The sequence below is a fragment of the Oncorhynchus keta genome, chromosome 14 (genome assembly GCF_023373465.1).
Source record: "Oncorhynchus keta strain PuntledgeMale-10-30-2019 chromosome 14, Oket_V2, whole genome shotgun sequence".
NCBI classification, from domain to species: domain Eukaryota; kingdom Metazoa; phylum Chordata; class Actinopteri; order Salmoniformes; family Salmonidae; genus Oncorhynchus; species Oncorhynchus keta.
The window spans coordinates 29,482,106-29,507,059 of NC_068434.1; the positions used below are offsets into that span (position 1 = coordinate 29,482,106).

At 41.7% G+C, this 24,954-nt stretch overlaps 1 protein-coding gene and 2 long non-coding RNA genes across 6 annotated transcripts in view; all 3 read right to left on the minus strand.

Annotated features, from left to right (window-relative positions):
* The window catches only part of LOC118393161 (leucine-rich repeat transmembrane neuronal protein 4), a 78,381-nt gene extending 72,842 nt beyond the window's left edge, over positions 1–5,539 (minus strand). For all 3 annotated transcript variants that reach the window (XR_004827500.1, XM_035785540.1, XM_035785541.2), the window contains exon 1: positions 4,997–5,539. Coding sequence is in view for 2 of the 3 variants with exons in the window: in XM_035785540.1 (XP_035641433.1) it covers positions 4,997–5,000 (4 nt within the window). In the remaining variant the exon portion in view is untranslated. The remainder of the gene's footprint in view (positions 1–4,996) is intronic.
* A 4,697-nt stretch (positions 5,540–10,236) lies between these two features.
* Positions 10,237–20,313, minus strand: LOC118394223 (uncharacterized). Of its 2 annotated transcripts, none has more exons than XR_004827690.2 (15): positions 20,095–20,313; positions 19,900–20,011; positions 19,553–19,645; positions 19,386–19,459; positions 19,016–19,140; positions 18,732–18,926; positions 18,425–18,634; positions 18,092–18,319; positions 17,777–17,980; positions 17,526–17,680; positions 17,319–17,425; positions 17,043–17,140; positions 16,816–16,943; positions 16,443–16,728; positions 10,237–10,696 (listed from the first exon to the last, which is right to left on the minus strand). It is a non-coding gene; the product is annotated as an uncharacterized LOC118394223 (long non-coding RNA). The 2 variants fall into 2 exon arrangements; XR_004827691.2 differs by having other exon boundaries at positions 16,811–16,943.
* A 680-nt stretch (positions 20,314–20,993) lies between these two features.
* On the minus strand, positions 20,994–23,047 carry LOC118394224 (uncharacterized). Its single transcript, XR_004827692.2, has 6 exons — positions 22,727–23,047; positions 22,389–22,628; positions 22,156–22,272; positions 21,834–22,054; positions 21,608–21,721; positions 20,994–21,253 (listed from the first exon to the last, which is right to left on the minus strand). It is a non-coding gene; the product is annotated as an uncharacterized LOC118394224 (long non-coding RNA).
* Positions 23,048–24,954: the final 1,907 nt, after the last annotated feature.

Below are 24,954 nucleotides of genomic sequence, written 5' to 3' on the forward strand. Positions count from 1 at the left end.
AACAGGAGCTGCCTCCACTATTTCAGCAGCATTTCAACATCATCTAATCACCTATGCTTAGTCTAGAACAGCGACAACTAAAAGATACCAAAAACTATTTAGTGTCCAAGATAAGTGTTTAGTGTAAGATAAATACACTGCTCAAAAAAATAAAGGGAACACTTAAACAACACAATGTAACTCCAAGTCAAACTGTCCACTTAGGAAGCAACACTGATTGACAATAAATGTCACATGTTGTTGTGCAAATGGATTAGACAACAGGTGGAAATTATAGGCAATTAGCAAGACACCCCCAATAAAGGAGTGGTTCTGCAGGTGGTGACTACAGACCACTTCTCAGTTCCTATGCTTCCTGGCTGATGTTATGGTCACTTTTGAATGCTGGCGGTGCATTCACTCTAGTGGTAGCTTGAGACGGAGTCTACAACCCACACAAGTGGCCAGGTAGTGCAGCTCATCCAGGATGGCCCATCAATGCGAGCTGTGGCAGGAAGGTTTGCTGTGTCTGTCAGCGTAGTGTCCAGAGCATGAAGGTGCTACCAGGAGACAGGCCAGTACATCAGGAGACGTGGGGGAGGCCGTAGGAGGGTAACAACCCAGCAGCAGGACCGCTACCTCCGCCTTTGGGCAAGGAGGAGCAGGAGGAGCACTGCCAGAGCCCTGCAATATGACCTCCAGCAGGCCACAAATGTGCATGTGTCTGCTCAAACGGTCAGAAACAGACTACATGAGGGTGGTATGAGGGCCCGACGTCCACAAGTGGGGGTTGTGCTTACAGCCCAACACCGTGCAGGACGTTTGGCATTTGCCAGAGAACACCAAGATTGGCAAATTCGCCACTGGCGCCCTGTGCTCTTCACAGATGAAAGCAGGTTCACACTGCGCACATGTGACAGACGTGACAGAGTCTGGAGATGCCGTGGAGAACGTTCTGCTGCCTGCAACATCCTCCAGCATGACCGGTTTGGCGGTGGGTCAGTCATGGTGTGGGGTGGCATTTCCTCCATGTGCTCGCCAGAGGTAGCCTGACTGCCATTAGGTACCGAGATGAGATCGTCAGACCCCTTGTGAGACCATATACTGGTGCGGTTGGCCCTGGGTTCCTCCTAATGCAAGACAATGCTAGACCTCATGTGGCTGGAGTGTGTCAGCAGTTCCTGCAAGAGGAAGGCATTGATGCTATGGACTGGCCCGCCCGTTCCCCAGACCTGAATCCAATTGAGCACATCTGGGACATCATGTCTCGCTCCATCCACCAACGCCACGTTGCACCACAGACTGTCCAAGAGTTGGCGGATGCTTTAGTCCAGGTCTGGGAGTAGATCCCTCAGTAGACCATCCGCCACCTCATCAGGAGCATGCCCAGGCATTGTAGGGAGGTCATACAGGCACGTGGAGGCCACACACACTACTGAGCCTCATTTTGACTTATTTTAAGGACATTACATCAAAGTTGGATCAGCCTGTAGTGTGGTTTTCCACTTTAATTTTGATTGTGACTCCACATCCAGACCTCCATGGGTTGATACATTTGATTTCCATTGATAATTTTTGTGTGATTTTGTTGTCAGCACATTCAACTATGTAAAGAAAAAAGTATTTAATAAAAATATTTCATTCATTCAGATCTAGGATGTGTTATTTTAGTGTTCCCTTTATTTTTTTGAGCAGTGTATGATGTTGGCTGTCCATGGTACTGATTTGTGTGTGTGTGTGTGCCTGCATGAGCGTGTGTGAAGAATAACATGTTGACTCACCCTACTTGTAGAGAAACGCCGATGCCATCCTCTTCTTTCATTTTGTCTAAATGGTTTTATATTTTGTATTACTATTATTATTATTTTTCGGGCCTTTCGAAGTAAAAAATAAAGTACCTTGTTTGAACATTCTACACACATTTACATACTGTACATGTTTTTTCGTTTTTTTTTTTTACAGTAGTTACATAGCAAGAATAAAGTAATTCGATTTTTTTTATATACATTACATTGGGATAGATAGTACTTATACAATATACATCATGTTTTCAGCCATAACTATTATACAACATTAACTTTTAAACCCACCCCTCAGCTACTCTCAGTCCATCCCACCTATCTCCATAAACCACCTGTTTATGATTTCCATGTGCCATATGTTCTGTGATGTTTCACATAAATTCTGAACTGGTCTAGTTGCATAGTATCAACAAATTCTAGGTTAAAGATATCTTTTGACTAAAGGTACAGTTTTTTTGTTGATTGATTGACTATGGCTCACAACAGTGCTATTTGTAGGGTTCATTGTAGATAAATTTGGTGATTTTTTTCAGCCATTCCTGAACCTGTGACCGGAAACAAGCTATAGTACACGATTTTAGTTTTTTGTTGTCCTAGGCTACCTGGCTAAAATGCTTGCTTGCTAGCCTAACTTCCTTTCATGGGCAATGATACCCCAGGCCATCTAATTAACATTAACATACTACATCTAGCTACATGTTGAATTTATAGTTGGATCAGAATCGTCGTTATAATAATTGCTCAGACTAAATCCCTATCTCCATCCATGGCTGACTTAGGAAAGGGACAATTTTAGCTAGCTAGCCACCGGAGGACAACAACACCACAAAATGCAACAATTCAAATTTTTGTTCTGTCAATGACGTTTGGCTTTTGATGTGATTGGTCTGAAGCCAAATACAAACTGTCTTTCCTTGACATTTGTTTTGGTGCACCAGTACCATTCACAGCTGAGCTCACCCAGTTTATCTCAACACTGATTGGCTATTATTATTTAATTTTTTTATCAAGGGAGGCCAAATGGTCGCTGGCTTCCCTTGCAGTCAATGCTACTCGCGGCAATAATGGCATTCTCTTTTTGACCAGACAGCATCAGATAGATACGCTACACATACTGAGACAGAGGGGGGCTGTTTAATTTGCTCAGATGCTTTCTCTGGTGAGATACATTCAGCCACTTGTGAATTGAAGGAAATTTATGAAACACAGAGAGACTAAATAATAAATCAGTTTGTTAATTTTTTTCTTGGTACATTTTTGGGGGAAGCCTGGCTTTCCTTGGCATCCATGAATACATGCCACTGGAAATGCAATGAGGAGAGCTGATGTGATTCCTAATGAGAGACACACATTAGTTCTACATTAGTTCTATATGTGGTGTGGATTTCAAAAAGAAGATAGCTGAGCATCTCAAAGAGAACTCTATCTAGAATTCTACCGATTCCCATCTTTGAATGAGAAACCAATTTTAATTAGATCAGATAAGTGTGTTGTAATTGTTGCCAAATAATGACATTATTAACATATATTGCTAAGAATCTGAGTGTAGGGTTACTCCCCTAGCAGGTCTTGAACCCAGGCCACCAGCACCAATGACAAACACCCTAACAACTGTCTAAATAAGGGATATCTCTAGGGTATGTGCTTATTGGACCAGTATAGTTAGACCCTAACCAGAATAAACCCTAACCCCTACTCCCTAAGCACTTGTGTAGATGTGAAACAACTTGATATGTGTAAATAATAGAATTAAGTAAATCTCAGCTCTGTTAACAGTACACTCAAGAAAACTTGTATTGATAGTGATTGAGGAGTATCATTAAAACAGCTTAATATTCCCCACCAACAATAGATAACAATACAGAAAGCGCTTAATTGTTGAAGTAAGTCAATCAAATCAATGATGAGAGAGTATAGTCAAATTAACTGATAAATGACATAGACATTGTAGTGTAGCAGGAAGATCTGAATGCTGTAAACCAAGAGATTGTGAGTTCAAATCCCAGGTTGTAGAATAATATTTGCTCTATAAATGATAATGCACAACGCAATTGTGTGTCAAATATCTAAGTTGAAAACACTATGTTAAAAGCACTGTGTGTGAGTATCCCTAACCTTGCCAACAGACAAAAAGAGCTATGAATGGATCAGTGATTCACCAATCATGGCCTTGGCAACAGTAACAATGCATGATATGTATGGGGGGGGGGGTCATTTATTTGGGACCATTAGGCTACTTCCTATCAACTGATGCAACGTTCCAATGAAACGTGTTGAGAGCATTAAATTGTACATTCTGAGAACATGACAACCATGTTTGGTGGTACATTGATAGACTATTGTCCCAACCCTCAGCAAACTGGACACATGAATGTTCTTCCAACTTCCCAAGAAACGTGTCTAGAAAATGTATATATTATATTCTGGGAACATGGCAACCATGTTCTGTGTATGTTTGGTTGGTGAAATGTTCTAAATTTAATAGCAAAACATGCAACAACAAAAAAATGTCAGGTTTTTGCTAACATAGATAGAATCTTCCTCTAACAGAAACACTGGACACTCATACATTAGGGGAACATTATGGTTAACATTACAAAAACGATATCTTCCTAGATTTGTTTAGCTGGGGCATTATGCGCAGGAGAACAGTGTCCAAATATCATCCAATGAAGGCAGACACTGATAAAACCAAAAACATAGCAAACCTGTTGATCAAAGTGAAAACGATTTATCTCGGCTATTATATATAAAAGCTGTATTATGTGTAGTGACCATAGTCTGTCCTCGCTCTGGTTACCATCTCGAGACAAGGAATAAAGTTATCAAAGCTATAACTTAATAGCAAGACATTTGAGATACAAGATCGTTTCTAACCTGCTGTCTGCCTGTTAGGCTAATTTCATAAAGGCTGCTACCCTAGCCTACCCCTGAGGCACATTCGTATTGGCATGCGGCAGATTGATAATGGTATTCCGTTCAATGTGTGAGGGTCTGCATGGCATTATGCCTCTAGGGATTTTCTCTATTTTGTGAAGAAATTATAGGCCTATCAATATATTCCATTAGCATAGGAAATACACAACACATGGGTTTTGACACAATCATGTAATCAATGACGTGATTCCTTCGTTTCTGAGCTGTTGTCTTGCCTAACATGAGCACAATGTATATGGACAAATGGAACACATTCTTTCATATTGTCTTCAACATACCCATGTCTGCGTGCTGTCGGCTTCTTTCCACAGGTTAGAGCCTTCTGATGGTTGACTCCAAAGCCCGCATGTCACGCGCAGTCCTCATTTGGATGGACAAATAACCAACACCGCTCAACTAACCAGTGCAGCGAAGTCAGTGCAGCCAATTTGCTCCACAGCCAAAGGCACTGCACTGTGCACACCTGCCGCTGTGATCAAAAGTCTTGTAAGTATGGAGTAGCCTTATTTAGCGCTCGTATCCTTATATCAGTTGCATACCACGACTCCAATTATATAAGCAAAGCAAAGCGTTGTACTCTAACAGATGATGATGTAAAAAGTCCATAAACAGCATTCCACCAATGGAAAAATACACTTTGAAAATAAGTTTAGGCCTATGTGTGGGTTAACTCAAGAAACGTCAAATTAATAGCCTATCAAGTAACAAAATGCGCTGATATTCCGAGCAGCAAGCGTGTAATCCAGTCAGCAAGCGCCAGTTAAAGCCTATGTTGGTGGGATTTAGCCAAGCAGATCACTGGCAAAGGTTTTCGCTCCATAGTCTAGTCGCAACTGGTCCTGATGAGAGAAATACATACAATTATACAGTTCTGTCGAATGCCAGTGCGCTCAGCCTCGCCAGACAAGGCTATTAAGGATGCCCTCTCCTGGCCATAACGCGTGCCAGCAGTTGCCATCAAATGGATGGATGAATATACACAAAATGAATATGTCTGAACAATGAACTGTAAGGCTACTTACTACACAATAACATAACGTTGCTGATTATTTATTGATTTCAACAAACATATAAGGTTGCAGGCCTAAACTTAAATGCCAAGCAAAAGCATCTATATGATCAAGAAAGAAACTCAGGGTAGGCGATAAGTATAAGGAAATTCTTCATAGCGCTCTGGGAGGATTTACACATGGAGTTTAAACACGGAGGAAATAAAAGGCTTAGAGGCAGAAAGATACACTACATTTACATTTCAGCTTGCAGACGATCCAGAGCGATCAAATTGGTTTGTAGGCTAAAAGCATCTAGCCCATATATCAAGAAAAAAGGCATCAGGTGTAGGCTACACTAGTAATTTCAGTAGAAATTCTCTTCATATGCAATATGTTCTGCAGTTTATTTAATTCCATTCATCATTTAAACCATGCGGGAAATAAAAGGCTTAGAGGCACAGTAAAGATACACTACATGACCAAAAGTATGCGGACACCTTCTTGTCGAACATCTCATTCCAAAATCAATGGCATTAATATGGAGTTGGGCCCCCCTTTGCTGCGATAACAGCCTCAACTCTTCTGGGAAGGCTTTCCACTAGATGCTGGAACATTGCTGTGGGGCCTTGCTTCCATTCAGCCAGAAGAGCATTAGTAAGGTCGGGCACTGATGTTGGGCTCTGTGCAGGCCAGTCAAGTTCTTCCACACCGATCTCGACAAACCATTTCTGTATGGGTCTCGCATTGTGCATGGGGCATTGTCATGATGAAAAAGAAGGGCCTTCCCTAAGCTGTGGCCACAAAGTTGGAAGCACAGAATCATCTAGAATGTAATTGTCTGCTGTAGCGTTAAGATTTCCCTTCACTGGAACTAAGGGGCCTAGCACAAACCATGAAAAGACCATTACTCCTCCTCCATCAAGGTTTACAGTTGGCACAATACATTGGGGCAGGTAGCTTTCTCCTGGCAGCCACCAAACCCAGATTCGTCTGTCAGACTGCCAGATGGTGAAGCGTGATTGATCACTCCAGAGACCACGTTTCCACTGCTTCTGAGTTCAACGTCGGAGGGGGCGTTACACTACTCCAACCGACGCTTGTCGTTGCGCATGGTGATCTTAGGCTTGTGTGCAGCTGCTCGGCCATGGAAACCCATTTCATGAAGCTCCCAATGAACAGTTGTTGTGCTGACATTGCTTTCAGAGGCAGTTTGGAACACAGTAGTGAGTGTTGCAACTGAGATGATTTTTACATGCTTCAGTACTCAGCAGTCCTGTTCTGTGAGCTTGTATGGCCTACCACTTTGTGACTGAGCCATTGTTGCTCCTAGATGCTTCCACTTCACAATAACAGCACTTACAGTTGACCGGGGAAGTTCTAGCTGAGATTGCATGGCTGTGTGATCGATTTCATATACCTGTCAGTCAGCAAGTGTGGCTGAAATAGCCAAATCTACCAATTTGAAGGGGGTCCACATACTTTTGGCCACTACTCAGCCATGGTTGCACTTTGCACTTACTCACTTAAATGTGTCATGAATAAACAAACGCTGCCTTTCATGACCTCTTAATGGGACTTGGACTCAAGCTCACAGTCATTTCTGGTGTGGCCCTTTTGGTGACCACACGAACTACAAAAATGGACACTTTAGCTCACATCACTAATACACTGCAGTTGGCATGTGATATGACAACAAAACAGGTGACACCAATCAAGCCATTAGGCAGGCAACACAGCCCAAGGGATAACATTGTGATGCCATCATGCGTTTTATGAATGCAGAAAGTAAGTTATAGACTGTTGACCAAAGATAGTTGTTACATTGGAGAATTAACCAGGAATGGAGTTCCATCACAATGCAATGTCCAAAATCCACATTTTACACCTGCATATAACCACATTCAGAACATTAAATACTTCTGTAATAAAATTGTATGGGACAAATAATCAACACATTTCAGTTCATTTAGTTTATTTTGGTAATCAGGGTGTTAAAAAGTCTAATTCAGCTCATGTATTCACATCTTATTCTGGGAATGGAGCCCAGAGCAAATGGAATATTTATACCCTGACAATTGGAAATTAAAACACTGCAAGTAGTCATGCTACCAGTGTGAGTTGGCGCTAAGAATAGAGCAAGCATAAAATCCTTCAAATAGCCACTGACGTGAAAACATGCCTGAAAGGAACAATATCAACACCTATTGTAGGAGTATATGTGAATAAACATATTCAGACTTCAACAGAATAAACAGAAGAATAGAGAAGAAAATGTAGTATGATGGTCCTCCTACAAAACATTTTCAAACATCTTTAACAGTGAATTCATGAGAGAAACTGGCCTGCCCAGGACTGCCTGTCATGCACTGTCCCTGGCCTGTGCATGTTTGAATATTGCCGTTGCAATTCAACTGAACAACTTAACTGTCCTTGAGAAAGAATGTCATTTTTACTTCCTTTCCCATCTCGGTAAGATTTCTGTCAGCAATTTAGAGCACTGCACTTTATTTGTAAAATATTTGTAATCTCTAAAAACAAATTGCCTGGAATTTTTATTTAGGAGATTCAGATATTTTCCAACCTAATCTTTACCAGCAAAGTATTACAGTAAGCTGCTGTTGTGTATGTATTATCCCATGTCAAGCCACATACACTCAAAGTTTTAATTACCTCTCTAAAAAAATCTTACATGACCCATTTTCTAACTCAAGGATATTTATGTGGGCATGTGATTTTGCTGTTAAGAGGATTCAAGGCATGCAGAATGATCAAAGTAATATTTTTGTAATATTAGTATTTCCCAAAACAAGTGTTATTTCTAAGTGTGCATGTTACCTCTTAGTTTTTAAGCACTGGCAAGAATACATTTCTAAATCTGACAATTATAAGGAGACAAACTTTTTGGGGCATCTATTTGTGTGCATCAGTATTAAATGTTGTCTTGAGAACTCCTGACTATTGTGGATGTGTTCCTCAGTCTCATACAGCAAATGAGTTAACTTAAACTTGCTATCTTTGAGAAGAACTTTGAGTGACATACCTAATCAAATACATTTGGTCACCATACAATTCCACCTTTTAGTTTCTGGGTCAATAATAGTCCACAAATGTAACGATGAATTTCATTTTACCTCCATCACAAGTTCACAACATGCACTTCCAAAGGCAGAGAGGGCTTTTTGTTTTCTAAAGCAACCAGCACTGCCTCCAAATTGCCTCCCATGAAACTTTAATGACTGTCTGTGACTGAGCCCTGAATAATTGAACAAGGGAAAGACCTGTCCTGGATGATTCCCACTGTAACACATTATGGAAATATACAAATAATACTATTAGATGAAACAAGCCACCTTAGCAATTAGGTGGGCTGCCGGGAGAGGTTCAAACTTTGACACTTTTGCTTACTTTAATTGCAATGAGGGCTACTCTGACAACTTGTGCTTGAGGAATGTCTGGTTCAGTATTGAGACTGTAATTCCCTTTTAAGAAGGTCTCCCTTTATTCTTGAACTTCTTCACAAGGACTTTGTTCTTTTTCTGACCAATTGTGTTCTGTCTTCTTCTTGTAATGCCTACATAAGAAAAAACCTGTAGAAAACTGGCAAACCTATTTACCATCAATATTGTGATATCCTTGGAACAAAAGTATCAAAAGATACCACATCTTGATAATACTATTAATGAGTTAGGTGTACAAGAGAAGCTTGGGAAAAGTGTATTTTGTTGATAATCTGAGTGCAGACTTCAGCTCTTCCATTTCCAGATTTGAGAGTTACTGTATGTTGATATTTGTGAAATAATGAAAACCACTACTCCTCTCCGGCTAGAGGTTTTGGTAAATAAAGTATTTCAGCCTCGATGGCATCACAATGTTTAATGAAAATAACTTTTGGAGCACATGTGTACTGAATAATCTTGCCTGAACCTGTTAACTCTCAAAGGTAATGCAGAGACTTCAGCTCAGAAGTCTACCAGTCTTGTGGCACTTTCAAACCCAATCGGTCATGTCTTTTTAGCTGGTGCAGTCATTAGGTTACAGAAAACTACTGGAAGATAAGTATGCAGGGCTCAGTCACTGGAATGTCTTGGAGTACAAATTAAGTAATGCATTCCGTGTATCTTAAGATCTGTCTTCTTTACTTTGCCAGGCAGTCAGAAAACATCACTTAATTCCCTTCCATTTGGGAACCTGTGATCAAATTACCTTTGATGATGTGCTACAGAACTCTAAAGGTTATTTACCATAGTGCCAGTTCTCCTTCTGAAGGCTCAGTACCCTTCTTACAGTAATCCCAACAGAGAGAACAGGAAGAATGCGGTTACTGCACCCTCTTAAATGAAATGTGAAGCCATGCAGAGGAAGCGACCAAGAGAATGTAGCCGTGGGGCAGCTACTGAGACCCAAGTCTAAGTGGACTGAGTCAGGCCTCCTGTTTACCTGCACAACATACAGGCAAATACAGTTATTTAGAATAATTCTGAGTTTAATTCTGCCATATAGCTTAATTACCCAATTGTTCCATCTTCAAAAATGTAATTTAACTCCAATGAGGAGTCATTAAAGTCCCATGAATGTACAATATCCTCAAAAACTGCAATCTACGGTTAGAAATGTAAAAGTATTAGTCTGAAAATTATTAATGGAAGAAACTGAACATCAAGACCACTTTGCATAGACACCAAGTTTAAAATCCTCCATCGTTGTCAAAATAAAACATTCTCAAACAAAATGGTGTAAGCATGCCATCTGCTGTCAGAACATCTGAAAGTGCTATTACAGAGAGAGCAGGTAAAGATGAGTCTTATTAAAATAAACTGCTCTTTATTTTAAAATATAAGGCTATCGAAAACAAACACTTTGAATATTGAAAAATAGATAAACAATGAATGATTAGTGCAATTTAGGCAAATCATTTACTGCTGTTTGCATAGATCAGCTTGCTTTGGTGACAGGCCACCATTCCTCCTTTTTAATCCACAGTTGCATCTGAAAAGAGTAAAAATAGAAGACCAAATGAGCCAAAACAAAACCGAAGCAAACAAACCACCATGCAAAACCAAAGCAAGCCTTATAATGGCAGTGTTTCCTCTATGTTCATTTTTGTCACCGCCACCAAATATTGTTTGTAATATATGCCAAAACCACATGCTTAGACATAAGTGGTATCCATGAGTTTACGGATTCCATGAACTGGGTAAGTAGTAAAAGTGCTTAATTGCCAAAATCTCGCACTGTCCCTTTAAGATCAGCGTGACAAGTTATAACCAAGTACCAGTCAAAAGTAGACACCTACTCATTCAAGGGTTTTTCTTTAATTTTACTATTTTCTACATTGTAGAATAATATTGAAGACATCAAAACTATGAAATAACACATATGGAGACATGTAGTTACCAAAAAAAAGTGTTATATCAAAATACATTTTATATTCTTCAAATTAGCCACCCTTTGCCAAGAGTGTGCAAAGCTGTCATCAAGGCATTCCCTCAACCAACTTCATGAGGTAGTCACCTGGAATGCATTTCAATTAACAGGTGTGCCTTGTTAAAAGTTAATTTGTGGAATTTCTTTCCTTCTTAAAGTGTTTGAGCCAATCAGTTGTGTTGATGACTGCTAGTGTGGTCATCCACACCCCCTCCCAAAATGGTAGGGGTGGTATACAGTAGACAGCCCTATTTGGTAAAAGTCCATATTATGGCAAGAATAGCTCAAATAAGTAAAGAGAAATGAAAGTCCATCATTAATTTAAGACATGAAGGTCAGTCAATCTGGAAAATTTCAAGAATTTTGAAAGATTCTTCAAGTGCAGTCGCAAAAACCATCAAGCTCTATGATGAAACTCGCTCAAGAGGACCACCACAGGAAAGGAAGACCCAGAGTTACCTCTGCTGCAGAGAGAATAAGTTCACTAGAGAGTTACTAGACTCAGAAATTGCAGCCCAAATACATGTTTCAGAGTTCCTGTAACAGACACATCAACAACTGTTCAGGAGACTGCGTGAATCAGGCCATCATTGTCAAATTGTTGCAAATAAATCACTACTAAAGGACACCAATAATAAGAAGAGACTTGCTTGGGCCAAGAAACACAATGGACATTAGACCGGTGGAAATCTGTCCTTTGGTGTGATGAGTCCAAATGTGAGATTTTTGGCCCCAACCGCCATGTCTTTGAGACGCAGAGTAGGTGAACGGATGATCTCTGCATTAGAGGTCCACCGATTAATCGGAATGGTTTTCATAACAATCCGGAAATCGGTATTTTTGGGCGCAGATTTTTTTATACCTTTATTTTATACCTTTATTTAACTAGGCAAGTCATGTCAGAACACATTCTTATTTTCAATGACGGCCTAGGAACGGTGGGTTAACTGCCTTGTTCAGGGGCAGAACGACAGATTTTCACCTTGTGAGCTCGGGGGATATAATCTTGCAACAGTTAACAATGCTCTAATCACCTGCCTCTCATTGCACTCCACAAGGAGCCTGCCTGTTACGCGAATGCAGTAGAAGCCAAGTTAAGTTGCTAGCTAGCATTAAACTTGTCTTATAAAAAAACAATCAATCATAATCACTAGTTGTAACTACACATGGTTGATGATATTACTAGTTTATCTTGCGTGTCCTGCGTTGCATATAATCGATGCAACGCTGGGGGATGATTTAACAAAAGTGCATTTGCAGGGAAAAAAGCACAATTGTTGGATGACTGTACCTAACCATAAACACCAATGCCTTTCTTAAAATCAATACACAGAAGTATATATTTTTAAACCTGCATATTTAGCTAAAAGGTTAGCAGGCAATATTAACCAGGTGAAATTGTCATTTCTCTTGCGTACATTGCACGCAGAGTCAGGGTATATGCAACCGTTTGGGCAGCCTGGCTCATTGCGAACTAATTTGCCAGAATTTTACGTAATTATGACATAACATTGAAGGTTGTGCAATGTAACAAGAATATTTACACGTAGAGATGCCACCCGTTAAAATACAGAACGGTTCCGTATTTCACTGAAATAAACGTTTTCTTTTCGAAATGATAGTTTCTGGATTCGACCATATTAATGTCTCGTATTTCTGTGTTTTATTATGTTATAATTAAGTCTGATTTGATAGAGCAGTCTGACTTTGCGATGGTAGGCAGCAGCAGGCTCGTAAGCATTCATTCAAACAGTACTTTCGTGTGTTTTGCCAGCAGCTCTTCGCAAGCACAGCGCTGTTTATGACTTCAAGCCTATCAGCCTAATGGCTGGTGTAACCAATGTGATATGGCTAGCTAGTTAGCTGGGTGTGCGCTAATAGCATTTCAAACGTCACTCGCTCTGAAACTAGTGGCTTTTGTGGAGCGATGGGTAACGCTGCTTCGAGTGTGGCTGTTGTCGATGTGTTTCTGGTTCGCGCCCAGGTAGGGGCAAGGAGAGGGACGGAAGCTATACTGTTACACTGGCAATACTATAGTGCCTATAAGAACATCCAATAGTCAAAGGTACAGTGCCTTGCGAAAGTATTCGGCCCCCTTGAAGTTTGCGACCGTTTGCCACATTTCAGGCTTCAAACATAAAGATATAAAACTGTATTTTTTGTGAAGAATCAACAACAAGTGGGACACAATCATGAAGTGGAACGACATTTATTGGATATTTCTAACTTTTTTAACAAATCAAAAACTGAAAAATTGGGTGTGCAAATTATTCAGCCCCCTTAAGTTAATATTTTGTAGCGCCACCTTTTGCTGCGATTACAGCTGTAAGTCGCTTGGGGTATGTCTCTATCAGTTTTGCACATCGAGAGACTGAATTCTTTTCCCATTCCTCCTTGCAAAACAGCTCGAGCTCAGTGAGGTTGGATGGAGAGCATTTGTGAAAAGCAGTTTTCAGTTCTTTCCACAGATTCTCGATTGGATTCAGGTCTGGACTTTGACTTGGCCATTCTAACACCTGGATATGTTTATTTTTGAACCATTCCATTGTAGATTTTGCTTTATGTTTTGGATCATTGTCTTGTTGGAAGACAAATCTCCGTCCCAGTCTCAGGTCTTTTGCAGACTCCATCAGGTTCTCTTCCAGAAAGGTCCTGTATTTGGCTCCATCCATCTTCCCAACAATTTTAACCATCTTCCCTGTCCCTGCTGAAGAAAAGCAGGCCCAAACCATGATGCTGCCACCACCAAGTTTGACAGTGGAGATGGTGTGTTCAGGGTGATGAGCTGTGTTGCTTTTACGCCAAACATAACGTTTTGCATTGTTGCCAAAAAGTACAATTTTGGTTTCATCTGACCAGAGCACCTTCTTCCACATGTTTGGTGTGTCTCCCAAGTGGCTTGTGACAAACTTTAAACGACACTTTTTATGGATATCTTTAAGAAATGGCTTTCTTCTTGCCAGTCTTCCATAAAGGCCAGATTTGTGCAATATGCGACTGATTGTTGTCCTATGGACAGAGTCTCCCACCTCAGCTGTAGATCTCTGCAGTTCATCCAGAGTGATCATGGGCCTCTTGGCTGCATCTCTGATCAGTCTTCTCCTTGTATGAGCTGAAAGTTTAGAGGGACGGCCAGGTCTTGGTAGATTTGCAGTGGTCTGATACTCCTTCCATTTCAATATTATCGCTTGCACAGTGCTCCTTGGGATGTTTAAAGCTTGGGAAATCTTTTTGTATCCAAATCCGGCTTTAAACTTCTTCACAACAGTATCTCGGACCTGCCTGGTGTGTTCCTTGTTCTTCATGATGCTCTCTGTGCTTTTAACAGACCTCTGAGATTATCACAGTGCAGATGCATTTATACGGAGACTTGATTACACACAGGTGGATTGTATTTATCATCATTAGTCATTTAGGTCAATAGTGGATCATTCAGAGATCCTCACTGAACTTCTGGAGAGAGTTTGCTGCACTGAAAGTAAAGGGGCTGAATAATTTTGCACGCCCAATTTTTCAGTTTTTGATTTGTTAAAGAAGTTTGAAATATCCAATAAATGTCGTTCCACTTCATGATTGTGTCCCACTTGTTGTTGATTCTTCACAAAAAAATACAGTTTTATATCTTTATGTTTGAAGCCTGAAATGTGGCAAAAGGTCGCAAAGTTCAAGGTGGCCGAATACTTTCGCAAGGCACTGTATATGAAAAACAAATGGTATAGAGAGAAATAGTCCTATAAATACTATATTAACTACAACTTAAAACCTCTTACCTTGGAATATTGAAGTCTCATGTTAAAAGGCACCACCAACTTTCATATGTTTTCATGTTCTGCGCAAGGAACTCAAACGTTAGCTTAGTTACATGGCACATATTGCACTTTTACTTCTGCATTATTTAAACCAAATTGAACATGTTTCATTTATTTGAGGCTCAATTGATTTTTTATTGATGTATTAAGTTAAAATAAGTGTTCATTCAGTATTGTTGTAATTGTCATTATTACAACCCAAAAAATTGTCAGATTAATCGGTATCGGCTTTTTTTGGTCCTCCAATAATCGGTATCGGCTTTGAAAAATCATAATCTGTCGACCTCTACTCTGCATGTGGTGTAATGGTATGGTGTGCTTTGCTGGTGACACTGTCACTGAAAGCACTCTTAACCAAGATGGCTACCACAGCACTCTGGAGCGATACGCCATCCCATCTAGTTTGGGCTTAATGGGACTGTCATTTGTTTTTCAACAGGACAATGACCCAACACACCTCAATGCTGTGTAAAGGCTATTTGACCAAAAAGGAGAGTGATGCAGTGATTCATCAGGTGACCTGGACTCAACAATCACTAGAACTCAATGCAATTGAGATGGTTTGGGATGAGTTGGATCGCAGAGTGAAGGAAAAGCAGCCAACAAGTTCTCAGCACATGTGGGAACTCCTTCAAGACAGTTGGAAAAGCATTCCAAGTGAAGCTGGTTGAGAGAATGCCAAGAGTGTGCAAAGCGGTCATCAGGGCAAAGGGTGGCTACTTTGAAGATTCTGAAATATATATAGTAAAACAAAAAAAATAGGGAGTTACTTCATTATTCCATGTGTTATTTCATAGTTGATGTCTTCACTATTATTCTACAATGTAGAAAATAGTACAAATAAAGAAAAACCCTTTAAATCAGTATGTGTCCAAACGTTTGACTGGTACTGTATATTTGAAGCACACAGAGCGAGCCACGAGTGCATTGCTCCTCATCTCCCTACAGTGCAGTGGCACGCATCATTACATTTTTATGCATTTTGGAGCAAACTATCTTCCTTTAAAGTCACCAGAAGTAACCTTCTCAATCATTCCAAATATCCCAGGGGGCTTGATCCCAGACCAGTGCAGTGAAGAGACCCACCCAAGATACCTTTGCTTAGCAAAGATTCCAGAGGAAACACTGGGTATAGGTTACAATTCCAAAGATGGAGGAAGTGTTATAGAGAAACCAGTGATTAAGAGTGTTATCCAACTTTTGTTACCAACCCCTATGATACAGTATCTTACGCAATTAAACCAGTACGTGACAAGTGACATTAACTGCCAGAAGAGAAGGTTTTTGTGCTCCAATTAATAATAACACCATTTTATCACAAACACAGGGGATAACATTACACCAATTACGCACTTCCAGCAGCCTCCATATGTGATGTTATGGGAATACACAGCACTTCTGGTAAAATGTCATTTCATTAAGGCCAAATGCTGTTTGGTGACCAGATACATACAACCTTTAAATATAAGGTAAACTCAGGTAAATTTGACTGTAATTACCTTGAACGGTTCCAAGGTTGGAGTTATCAAAAAACTGCCTGGGACAGTTAATCGACATTCAGAGCCTGGACGGACATCAAAGAACTTTCTCTTGGGTGAGTCGAGGAACTTCTTGGGAGAGTGAAGGAACTTCATGGGAGAGTTGAGGTCCTCAGGAGTCATGGGAAGGCGTCGTTTTGTATGAGTACATGCAGATGGAGGTGTTTCAACCACGTCCCTCCTCTCCTTCAGCTTAACTGCTCTAGCCTTCCACTTGGAAATATCTCCTTGCTGAGTGGAAACACGGCTGTGAAAACAGAGAGAAATGGCAGAATGTCAGTGATACGATATCTCAAGAAACATTACAGTAATCTTAGATTCATCTTTACCTCACCAATTCAGAAATTATTTTTTGTAGCCGTTTCACTTCCTCAAGTTTGTTCTTTTCAAGGAGAATGTTGCTTTGGACCGTACGTCCTCTGGTGGTTGTCAGTCTGGCATGCAGATCCTCTCCCCCCATGACTGCAATAACAAACATCTCAATTCGGGCTCATAACTATTCACCTGTTGTTTTGTGGTCATTTCAAATTCTATTCTTAATATTGTCTGGGGCAGACTTACATAAATGTTCTCCCTCCTGCTGTGATCTTCTCAGAGTCTCCTTCAGCGTCCTCAGAGCGTCCTCCTTGTGGTTCAGGAGCGTGGTCATCCTCAGTAACCTTGGGAAAACAAATGCAGAATGTCATAAACATGCATCTTCTCCAATGATGACTCATGGAGAGATACTTTAACAAGCCCTGCTCAAATTCAGTAGTGGTACAAACCTGATGTAATCAAAGGAAGAATACACATTTAAAACGACATTGAAGCTCATGATTAAAACAAATTAAGCCTTACTCTTCTTGGTGTTCAGAGGACAATACAGTCATCTCCATCTTCACAACTTTAGCATTCAGCTTTTCAAGCTCAAGAGCACTAGGTGATGCTCTTCTCTTGGCCAGAACCTACAAACGAAAAAAAAAAAGAAAAACACAGTATTGTACACATCCCTCACAAAATACAAAAAAGCCTAGGGGTGAAATTCCACCTTGTTCCAACCCTTACGTCAGTCTCTCTTTGAGGATTTGGATAGAGCCCTCCCTATCCTTGACTTGTGCACAAGCATCCTGAAGCTCAGTTCGTAGGAGCTGGGTGGCTTGTTTGTGGTTTGAGACCCTATTAGCAGCTTTAATCTGGTGCTCAACTCTCATTTGCATTTCCTGCAAACACAAAATATACATTGTAAACTAGTCATGGGTTCAGATAGAAGAACAATGGAAGTTATCCATGAGATTAAAAACAGGTTAAAATGGTACCTTGATTTCTCCCTCCAAATGCTGACATTGAATGGCAAGATGCTGGTTGTACCTCAGCTGGTCAGCTTCAGTCTTGACTGGGACATTCTCCAGTATCTGCAGTAGAGTAAAGGTCTTACTCCGCTCTTCTTTCAGCTGACTGTCAGCCTGTGCTCGGACCACACCTAGCTCTTTCAGCAGACCACAGTGCTCATCTCACAATCCCTGAAAGGCAAGAGGAAAACACTGACACACAAATCATGATCGAACCCTGCGAAGCAATTGACATTCTGTACGTGCTAACTAAGACTGGAGATGATTGGTGGGGTTAACTACCTGGAGAGCCCATGTGTTGGCCTGTGCCATGGCAGAGCGCTGGGCCAGCTCTGCCGCGGGAAGCTCTCCACAGCTGACGAGCCAGGAAGCTCTCCACAGCTGACGAGCCAGGTGAGTGGACCATGCATAGAGCACTCAGCCTCCTCATTGCTCCTCTCTCACGCCCTCTGACACCACTGCTGGGTGAGTGGACAGGCACTCCTTAAGCTTATCCAAAATATTATTATTCTGATAACCAATGAACACAATTAGTTTCACAACATACAGTATAAATGCATTTTCTGTTATTTCATTTTAAAGACAAAACGGTGCAGTAATGTGAGGCCTACCCACCTGGAGGTAATCGCCACTCTTGTCCAGCAGCTCTGACAGTCTCTGGTCTCAGACTCCAAGGAATTCGTTCTCAGCCACCTTGACTGAGTGACTGGGTGCCTGGGTTCTACAGATGAGCAGGTGCTGCAGTCTCTTCTCCTCAAATACAGCCAAGTCATTCAGGACCAGGGCTTCAAAGTGTGTTTTGTAATCCTTGGCATACAGCAGCACCTAAAATGTTTTGACTCAATTTAGCAAACCGTTTATTATTGCAGTTCAAAATTAAATAATCAAATAGAAATGATTATGAACGTGTGACTATTCGTACCTTCGTATCCCAAGCCGCATTAGTTATCTGGACTGTAGCTCTATTGACATTGTTACAGAGGTTTTTGGTGGACTTCAGAAGAAGGAACAACAGTTTCAGTATCATGACTTCGTCAATTTGTGTGACATCGACCAGGGGCCCATGTCCAGGCTTTGAAGCACCATTGATAACAAGCTGGAGACTCACGAAGGACGCCTGCAAAGGGATACAATTATTTTTATTATGATGTCATCGAATGATGCATTTGTATAGATTTTGAAACAGAAAATCCAGTGCAAGCCCACCTGGAGCTGCTGAGTGGAAGCCTCCAGTCTGGAGCAAATTCCCTCTGCTTCGCTAGTGGTAAAACACTTCGCGCTCCATGTTATTGAACTGCTCTGTCAATATGGAGATGGTGGCATTTGCATCACTGAGCATCAGGAATGGGGGCAAAAGTTAATTAGAAAAATGCCACAGCAACTTCAGACACACCATAAGGAAATAGACTGTCCTTTGAAGCCCTGTAATTCTTTTTTCAACTGCTTCATCGGAGGGCAATGCAAAGGAACCATTTAATGCCATTTTAGCCAAAACCACTTGTACCAAAACATTCTGATCTTGGTTCTCTCACATTATGACTGCTTCTCTAAGTTCAGAACAGTCAAAGACTCTCACCATGTCCATACTGTCATGAAGGTTGCTCTTCACCTGGCTCCCATCATCTTCAACTGCTCTTCAAGAAGCTGGACCTGCAAAACAACATTCAAGGAATTAAAATATATTTCCCCAAATGACCTAACACCACCAGCTTTGTACTGGTATATGGTTTAACTACGAATTACTTGTTGTTCAAGTAGGGCCTCTTGTTCTCTCTCAGCCTGCTGTTCTGTGTTCAGATGTTGCTGCTGTTCTAATGTCCTCTGGACCTGTATGAGCTGGGGAGACATTTCACTTTAGACCACCTCAAAACAATAATTCATATATAAAAATGCATATTTTAAAACTAACAAAGGCTTCACTATGTCCATATTTTCCAGAAGATCTCTCTGAAGCTGGGCTCTCATCTTTCATGTGTGAGTGTTCCTCCTCTAGCTACTGTATCTGAACAAGGTGAAACAACATACAATGATCGAAACTGTCAACAAGAAACTAGGAGACATCACCTGGATGAGTTGAAGCTATTACTGACTTGTTGCTGAAGTTGAGTTGTTTGTTGTTCTGTCTCAGCCTGCTGCTCAGAGTTGAGATGTTGCTGCTGTTTCAGCTCCTCCTGGACTTTATTTGATGGACTGGTTCAAAGACTTCAAATTATATTAATGGACAAAATAAATCATAATAATGGTTTCTGAACAATGTGATTAGAGAATGTTTAACTTCAACTCACCATCTCCACATTCTCCTCCAGTTCTCGCTTGAGCTGGTTCCTCTCCTCTCTTGACTCCACCCAGAATCTCCTGGAGCTGGTCACTCTCTTCAGTCAGTGATGTTACAGTGGAGAGCAGCTTCTCCAACTCCTCTGCATGATTCTGAGGGCTGTCTGTCTTCTCAGACAGGAGACGCTCGCTCTCAGCTCGCACCGACTCAAGCTCCTCATTCAGCTGCTTCATCTGAACAGTGCGGTTAGCATTTATATTATAATCTATATCTCAATTGATGTGACAAATCAAATTGTATCAGTCACATGCGCCGAAAACAGGTGTAGAAGTTACAGTGAAATTCTTACTTACGAGCCCCTAACCAACAATGCAGTTGAAACCCCCCCAGATAAGAATAAGAAATTAAAGTAACAAGTAATTAAAGAGCAGCAGTAAAATAACAATAATGAGATTATATACAGGGGGGTACTAGTCCCAGTGTCCTTAGCTTATTGGTGAGCTTTGAGGGCACTATGGTGTCAATGAATATCATTCTCACATAGGTGTTCCTTTTGTCCAGGTGGGAAAGGGCAGTGTGGAGTGCAATAGAGATTGCATTATCTGTGGATCTGTTGGGGCGGTATGCAAATTGGAGTGGGTCTAGGGTTTCTGGGATAATGGTGTTGATGTGAGCCATGACCAGCCTTTCATAGCACTTCATGGCTACAGACGTGAGTGCTACAGGTCGGTAGTCATTTAGTCAGGTTATCTTAGTGTTCTTGGGCACAGGCACTATGGTGGTCTGCTTAAAACATGTTAGTATTACAGACTCGGTCAATGACAGGTTGAAAATGTCAGTGAAGACACTTGCCAGTTGGTTAACGCATGTTTGTACTACACGTAATCCATCTGGCCCCGCGGCCTTGTGAATGTTGACTTGTTTAAAGGTCTTACTCACATCATCTGCGGAGAGCGTGATCACAGTCTTCCGGAACAGCTGGTGCTGTCATGCATGTTTCAGTGTTACTTGCCTCGAAGCGAGCATTGAAGTAGTTTAGGTCGTCTGGTACGCTCGTGCCACTGGCAGCTCTCGGCTGTTCTTCCCTTTTGCCGGACGCCCTCATCCTACTCCTTCTCTGTTCCTTGGGTGATGTAGAGGTTAACCCAGGCGCTCTCATTTGTTGACTTCTGTAACCATAAAAGCCTTGGTTTCATGCATGTTAACATCAGAAGCCTCCTCCCTAAGTTTGTTTTACTCACTGCAGTGTATCAGTATATAATTTGCGTCGGGCTCATCAGACTCGTTAAAGGAAAAAAAGGATTCTGCCAGTCCATGGTGAGTAATCGCAGTCCTGATGTCCAGAAGTTATTTTCGGTCATAAGAGACTGTAGCGGCAACATCATGTACAAAATAAGTTTAAAAAATAAGTTAAGCACAAATAAATGAAAAAACACAATCGGTTGGGGACACAAAACGTCAGCCTTCTTCTCCAGCGCCATTGTTGTTGTCAATTAAATTCATTAAGTAAAAGCACATTTTACCTGACTTTGCAGTTCAACTAGATGTAACAGATGTGCAGTATCCATGTTTAATATTTTCCTCTTGATGGTGAATCTTTTTAAGGCCACCCTCAGCTCCTCCTGGTTTTCAATCATCTGCAAAATGATGAAAGGTACATTAGTAGAATTTAAAAAAGCTTCTTTTGATTGCAATTATCAATGCATGAATTTTCTAAATATTGTATTTAAAATCGATGAAATCACTCACCATCTCCACATTCTCCACCAGGCCCCTCTTGAGCTGGTTTCTCTCCTCTGTGACTCCCCCCAGCATCTCCTGGAGCTGGTCTCTCTCTTCAGTCAGTGAGGTCACAGTGGAGAGCAGCTTCTCCAACTAATTTGTATGATTCTGAGGGCTATCGGTCTTCTCAGACAGGAGATGCTCTCTCTCAGCTTGCAATGATTCAACCTCCTCTCTCAGCTGCTTAGCTTTTATCAGGGGGGAAACCAGTGAAATGTTTCATCAATATGCATGTGATCTGAAGAGGCTACAGTGTCAAAAAGTAAGGAAGAGTAGGCTATTAATTAACCTGCAGTTCTAGAATAGACTCCTTATGTAAACTTTGGCTCTCAAGGTCAGAGTTCAGTTGGCTCTGTTGTCAGAGCTCCTCCATTCCATCCAAGGGAAGTCCCTGGGTTTCTTCAGCCTAGAATAAAAATAATGTGTTACACTTGTAGCAGTAGAAGCATTATGGTGTTCACAGTGAACACTTCAAAGTCACTGAGGGTTGTTGAACTAGAAAACATTTGACCACGGCCTCACAATCTCCATATTTTCCTGCAGGTCACCCTTCAACTGACACCTCTCCTCTGTCATGGTTTCCTGTTCCTCTCCTAGCTGCTGTATCTGAACAAAACAAAAAATAAGAAATGTATCCAGTATTTAAACAATGTTCTAATGTAACCTGAATGTAAAAGGGTTGACAGATACTTGTTCCCTCTCAGTCTGCTGTTCTGAGTTCAGATGTCGTTGCTGTTTCAGTTCTGCCTGGATATGTATCATCTGAGGGGGAAAAGTATATTCCTTTTACATCCCCATTTACAGCTTGATGCTCCAATCTATTTCTTAAACAAAATGGCCTTCCTAAGGGTACAACTCACCATTTCTACATTCTCCTCCAAGTCTCTCTTGAGCTGGTTCCTCTCCTCTCTGACTTCCCCCAGTATCTCCTGGAGCTGGTCTTTCTCTTCAGTTAGTGAGGTCACGGTAGAGAGCACCAACTCCTCTGCATGATTCTGAGGGCTGTCTGTATTCTCAGACAGAAGACGCTCTCGCTCAGCTCACACAGACTCAAGCTCCTCACTCAGCTGCTTCTCATATGAGGAGAAAAAAGATATGATCTAATTGTATTATTACTAAACAATTGAAGAAAAATCAAACCGTCAAAGAAATGAACCTGCTGTTCTAGGAGAGACTCCTTCTATAAACTTTGGTTATCGAGGTCAGAGTTCAGTTGTCTCTGTTGTCGGTGCTTTTCTTGGATGGAACAGAGACGCCCACGAGTCTGCGGCCTAGAGAGGAGAATAATATCACAATATAACCAGTGCTTGACTTGGGCAGTAGCTCACCGGAGCTGAATACCGGCACCACCAATTTTCTACTATTTGAACTCTTGTTCTTCTAATAGAATATTAGCTCAAAAGTATTGTGGCGCTCTTGCATTTAAATATAAACAGTACCAGCCCCCAAAACGAGTACCAGAACCTATTTCAGACCAAGTCAAGCACTGAATAAAACTGACACTGATGTTTTTGTTGAGTTAGCTACACCAAAGTGCAGCTGTTGGAAGACCAATGTAAAGGCGTTCTTCGTTTGTAGAAAGAGAGTCGGACCGAAATGCAGCGTAGTGGTTACTCATGACTTAAATGAAGGAAGAGCGATACATGAAATAACTATACAAATGCAAACAACAAAACGGAACGTGAAACCTAATTACAGCCTTTTTTTTTAAATAAAAAATAATTTATTATCTTCAATACCATTCATTCATTCTTTACAACTCATAATTTACATACATACTCAAATAATAGTATTTTAATTAAACTAATTAAACTAAACATAAACCCCAAACAAAACCTCAGGGGAGCATCTTCCCTCCCCGTCACCCTACAAAATACCTTTCCCTATCTCCCCGTCCATAATCTATCCTCTTACAAATCTAAATGACACCCAGCCCTAAACCCCCCTTCCACCTCTCCCGAGCAGCATGCTGCCCCCACTTCCTCTCCTCCCTCTTCATCCTCCCCCTCAAATCTCCTTCCACCCTCCTCACTATCCCTTCCACCCCCAATCTCTCCCTGTCTTCACCATGTTCTGCCTTGCTTCCCACAGCCCCCATTTAAAGAGACTGTCCCTATCCGTAGAAACCTGTCCCTATCCGTCCCTCTCGCTCTCCCTACACCCCTCTCTAACCTGGCCCACGTCAATACAAAATCCCCCTTTACCAAACCTAACAACACCCGTGCCCGAGCCCATACTACTCCAGCAAAGGCACAGACCCAAAAGACATGGCGCACAGTCTCCTCCCTGCCACAAGAGGATCTTGGACAGGTGGGGGATTGCACCAAACTATACCGGTACAAGATGGAACGTACCGGCAAACACTTATGAAGGCTCAACCAATTCAGGTCCTTTAGCCTGTTGTCCAGACCCCGCGCCTGCACTCCCTCCCAGACCACTTCCGAGATCCCCACTACAGGCGCCGGACTCCCTGCCTTTCTGACCTCCTCGTACAGGTGTCTGTGATCTAAATCTACTCGGGCAACTTCAACCTCAGGGTGCGCACGCAGCCACTTGGCCGCATGACCAAAGTGCCACGGCAGCTGTTCCGCCCAAGGACCCGTGTTAGACCACACCATTATGCTTCTCGCCTGATACGAGAAAAACACCCGCAGGAGGTAACCGGACGGGTGTATCACTGGCTGAGCAAGCTCCGTTAACAAGAAAGAAACAAAAATTGTGTCCAGCTTGAGGGGGAAATGTGGTACCCCCCTACCTCCCTCCCCGATGGGACAGATCATGCGTGCCCTGGCGACCCACTCGCACCTGCCACTCCACATAAACTGAAACACAAGCCTCACTAGAGGCCTCCTCAGACAAGCCGGCAATGGGTAGATGTATGCCAAATACAAAAGAGACGGCAACACATCCACCTTTAGGACCAGGACTTTGCCCATAAAAGACAAATACCTAGCTTTCCACATTGCTAGCTTCCTCTGTACCACTGCGATACGCATGTTCCAGTTTAGCGTCGCTGAGCCGGAGGTCTCAAAATGGACCCTGAGAATCCTCAGGGCCCCCTCACTGAGAGATAACCCCCCAGGCACAT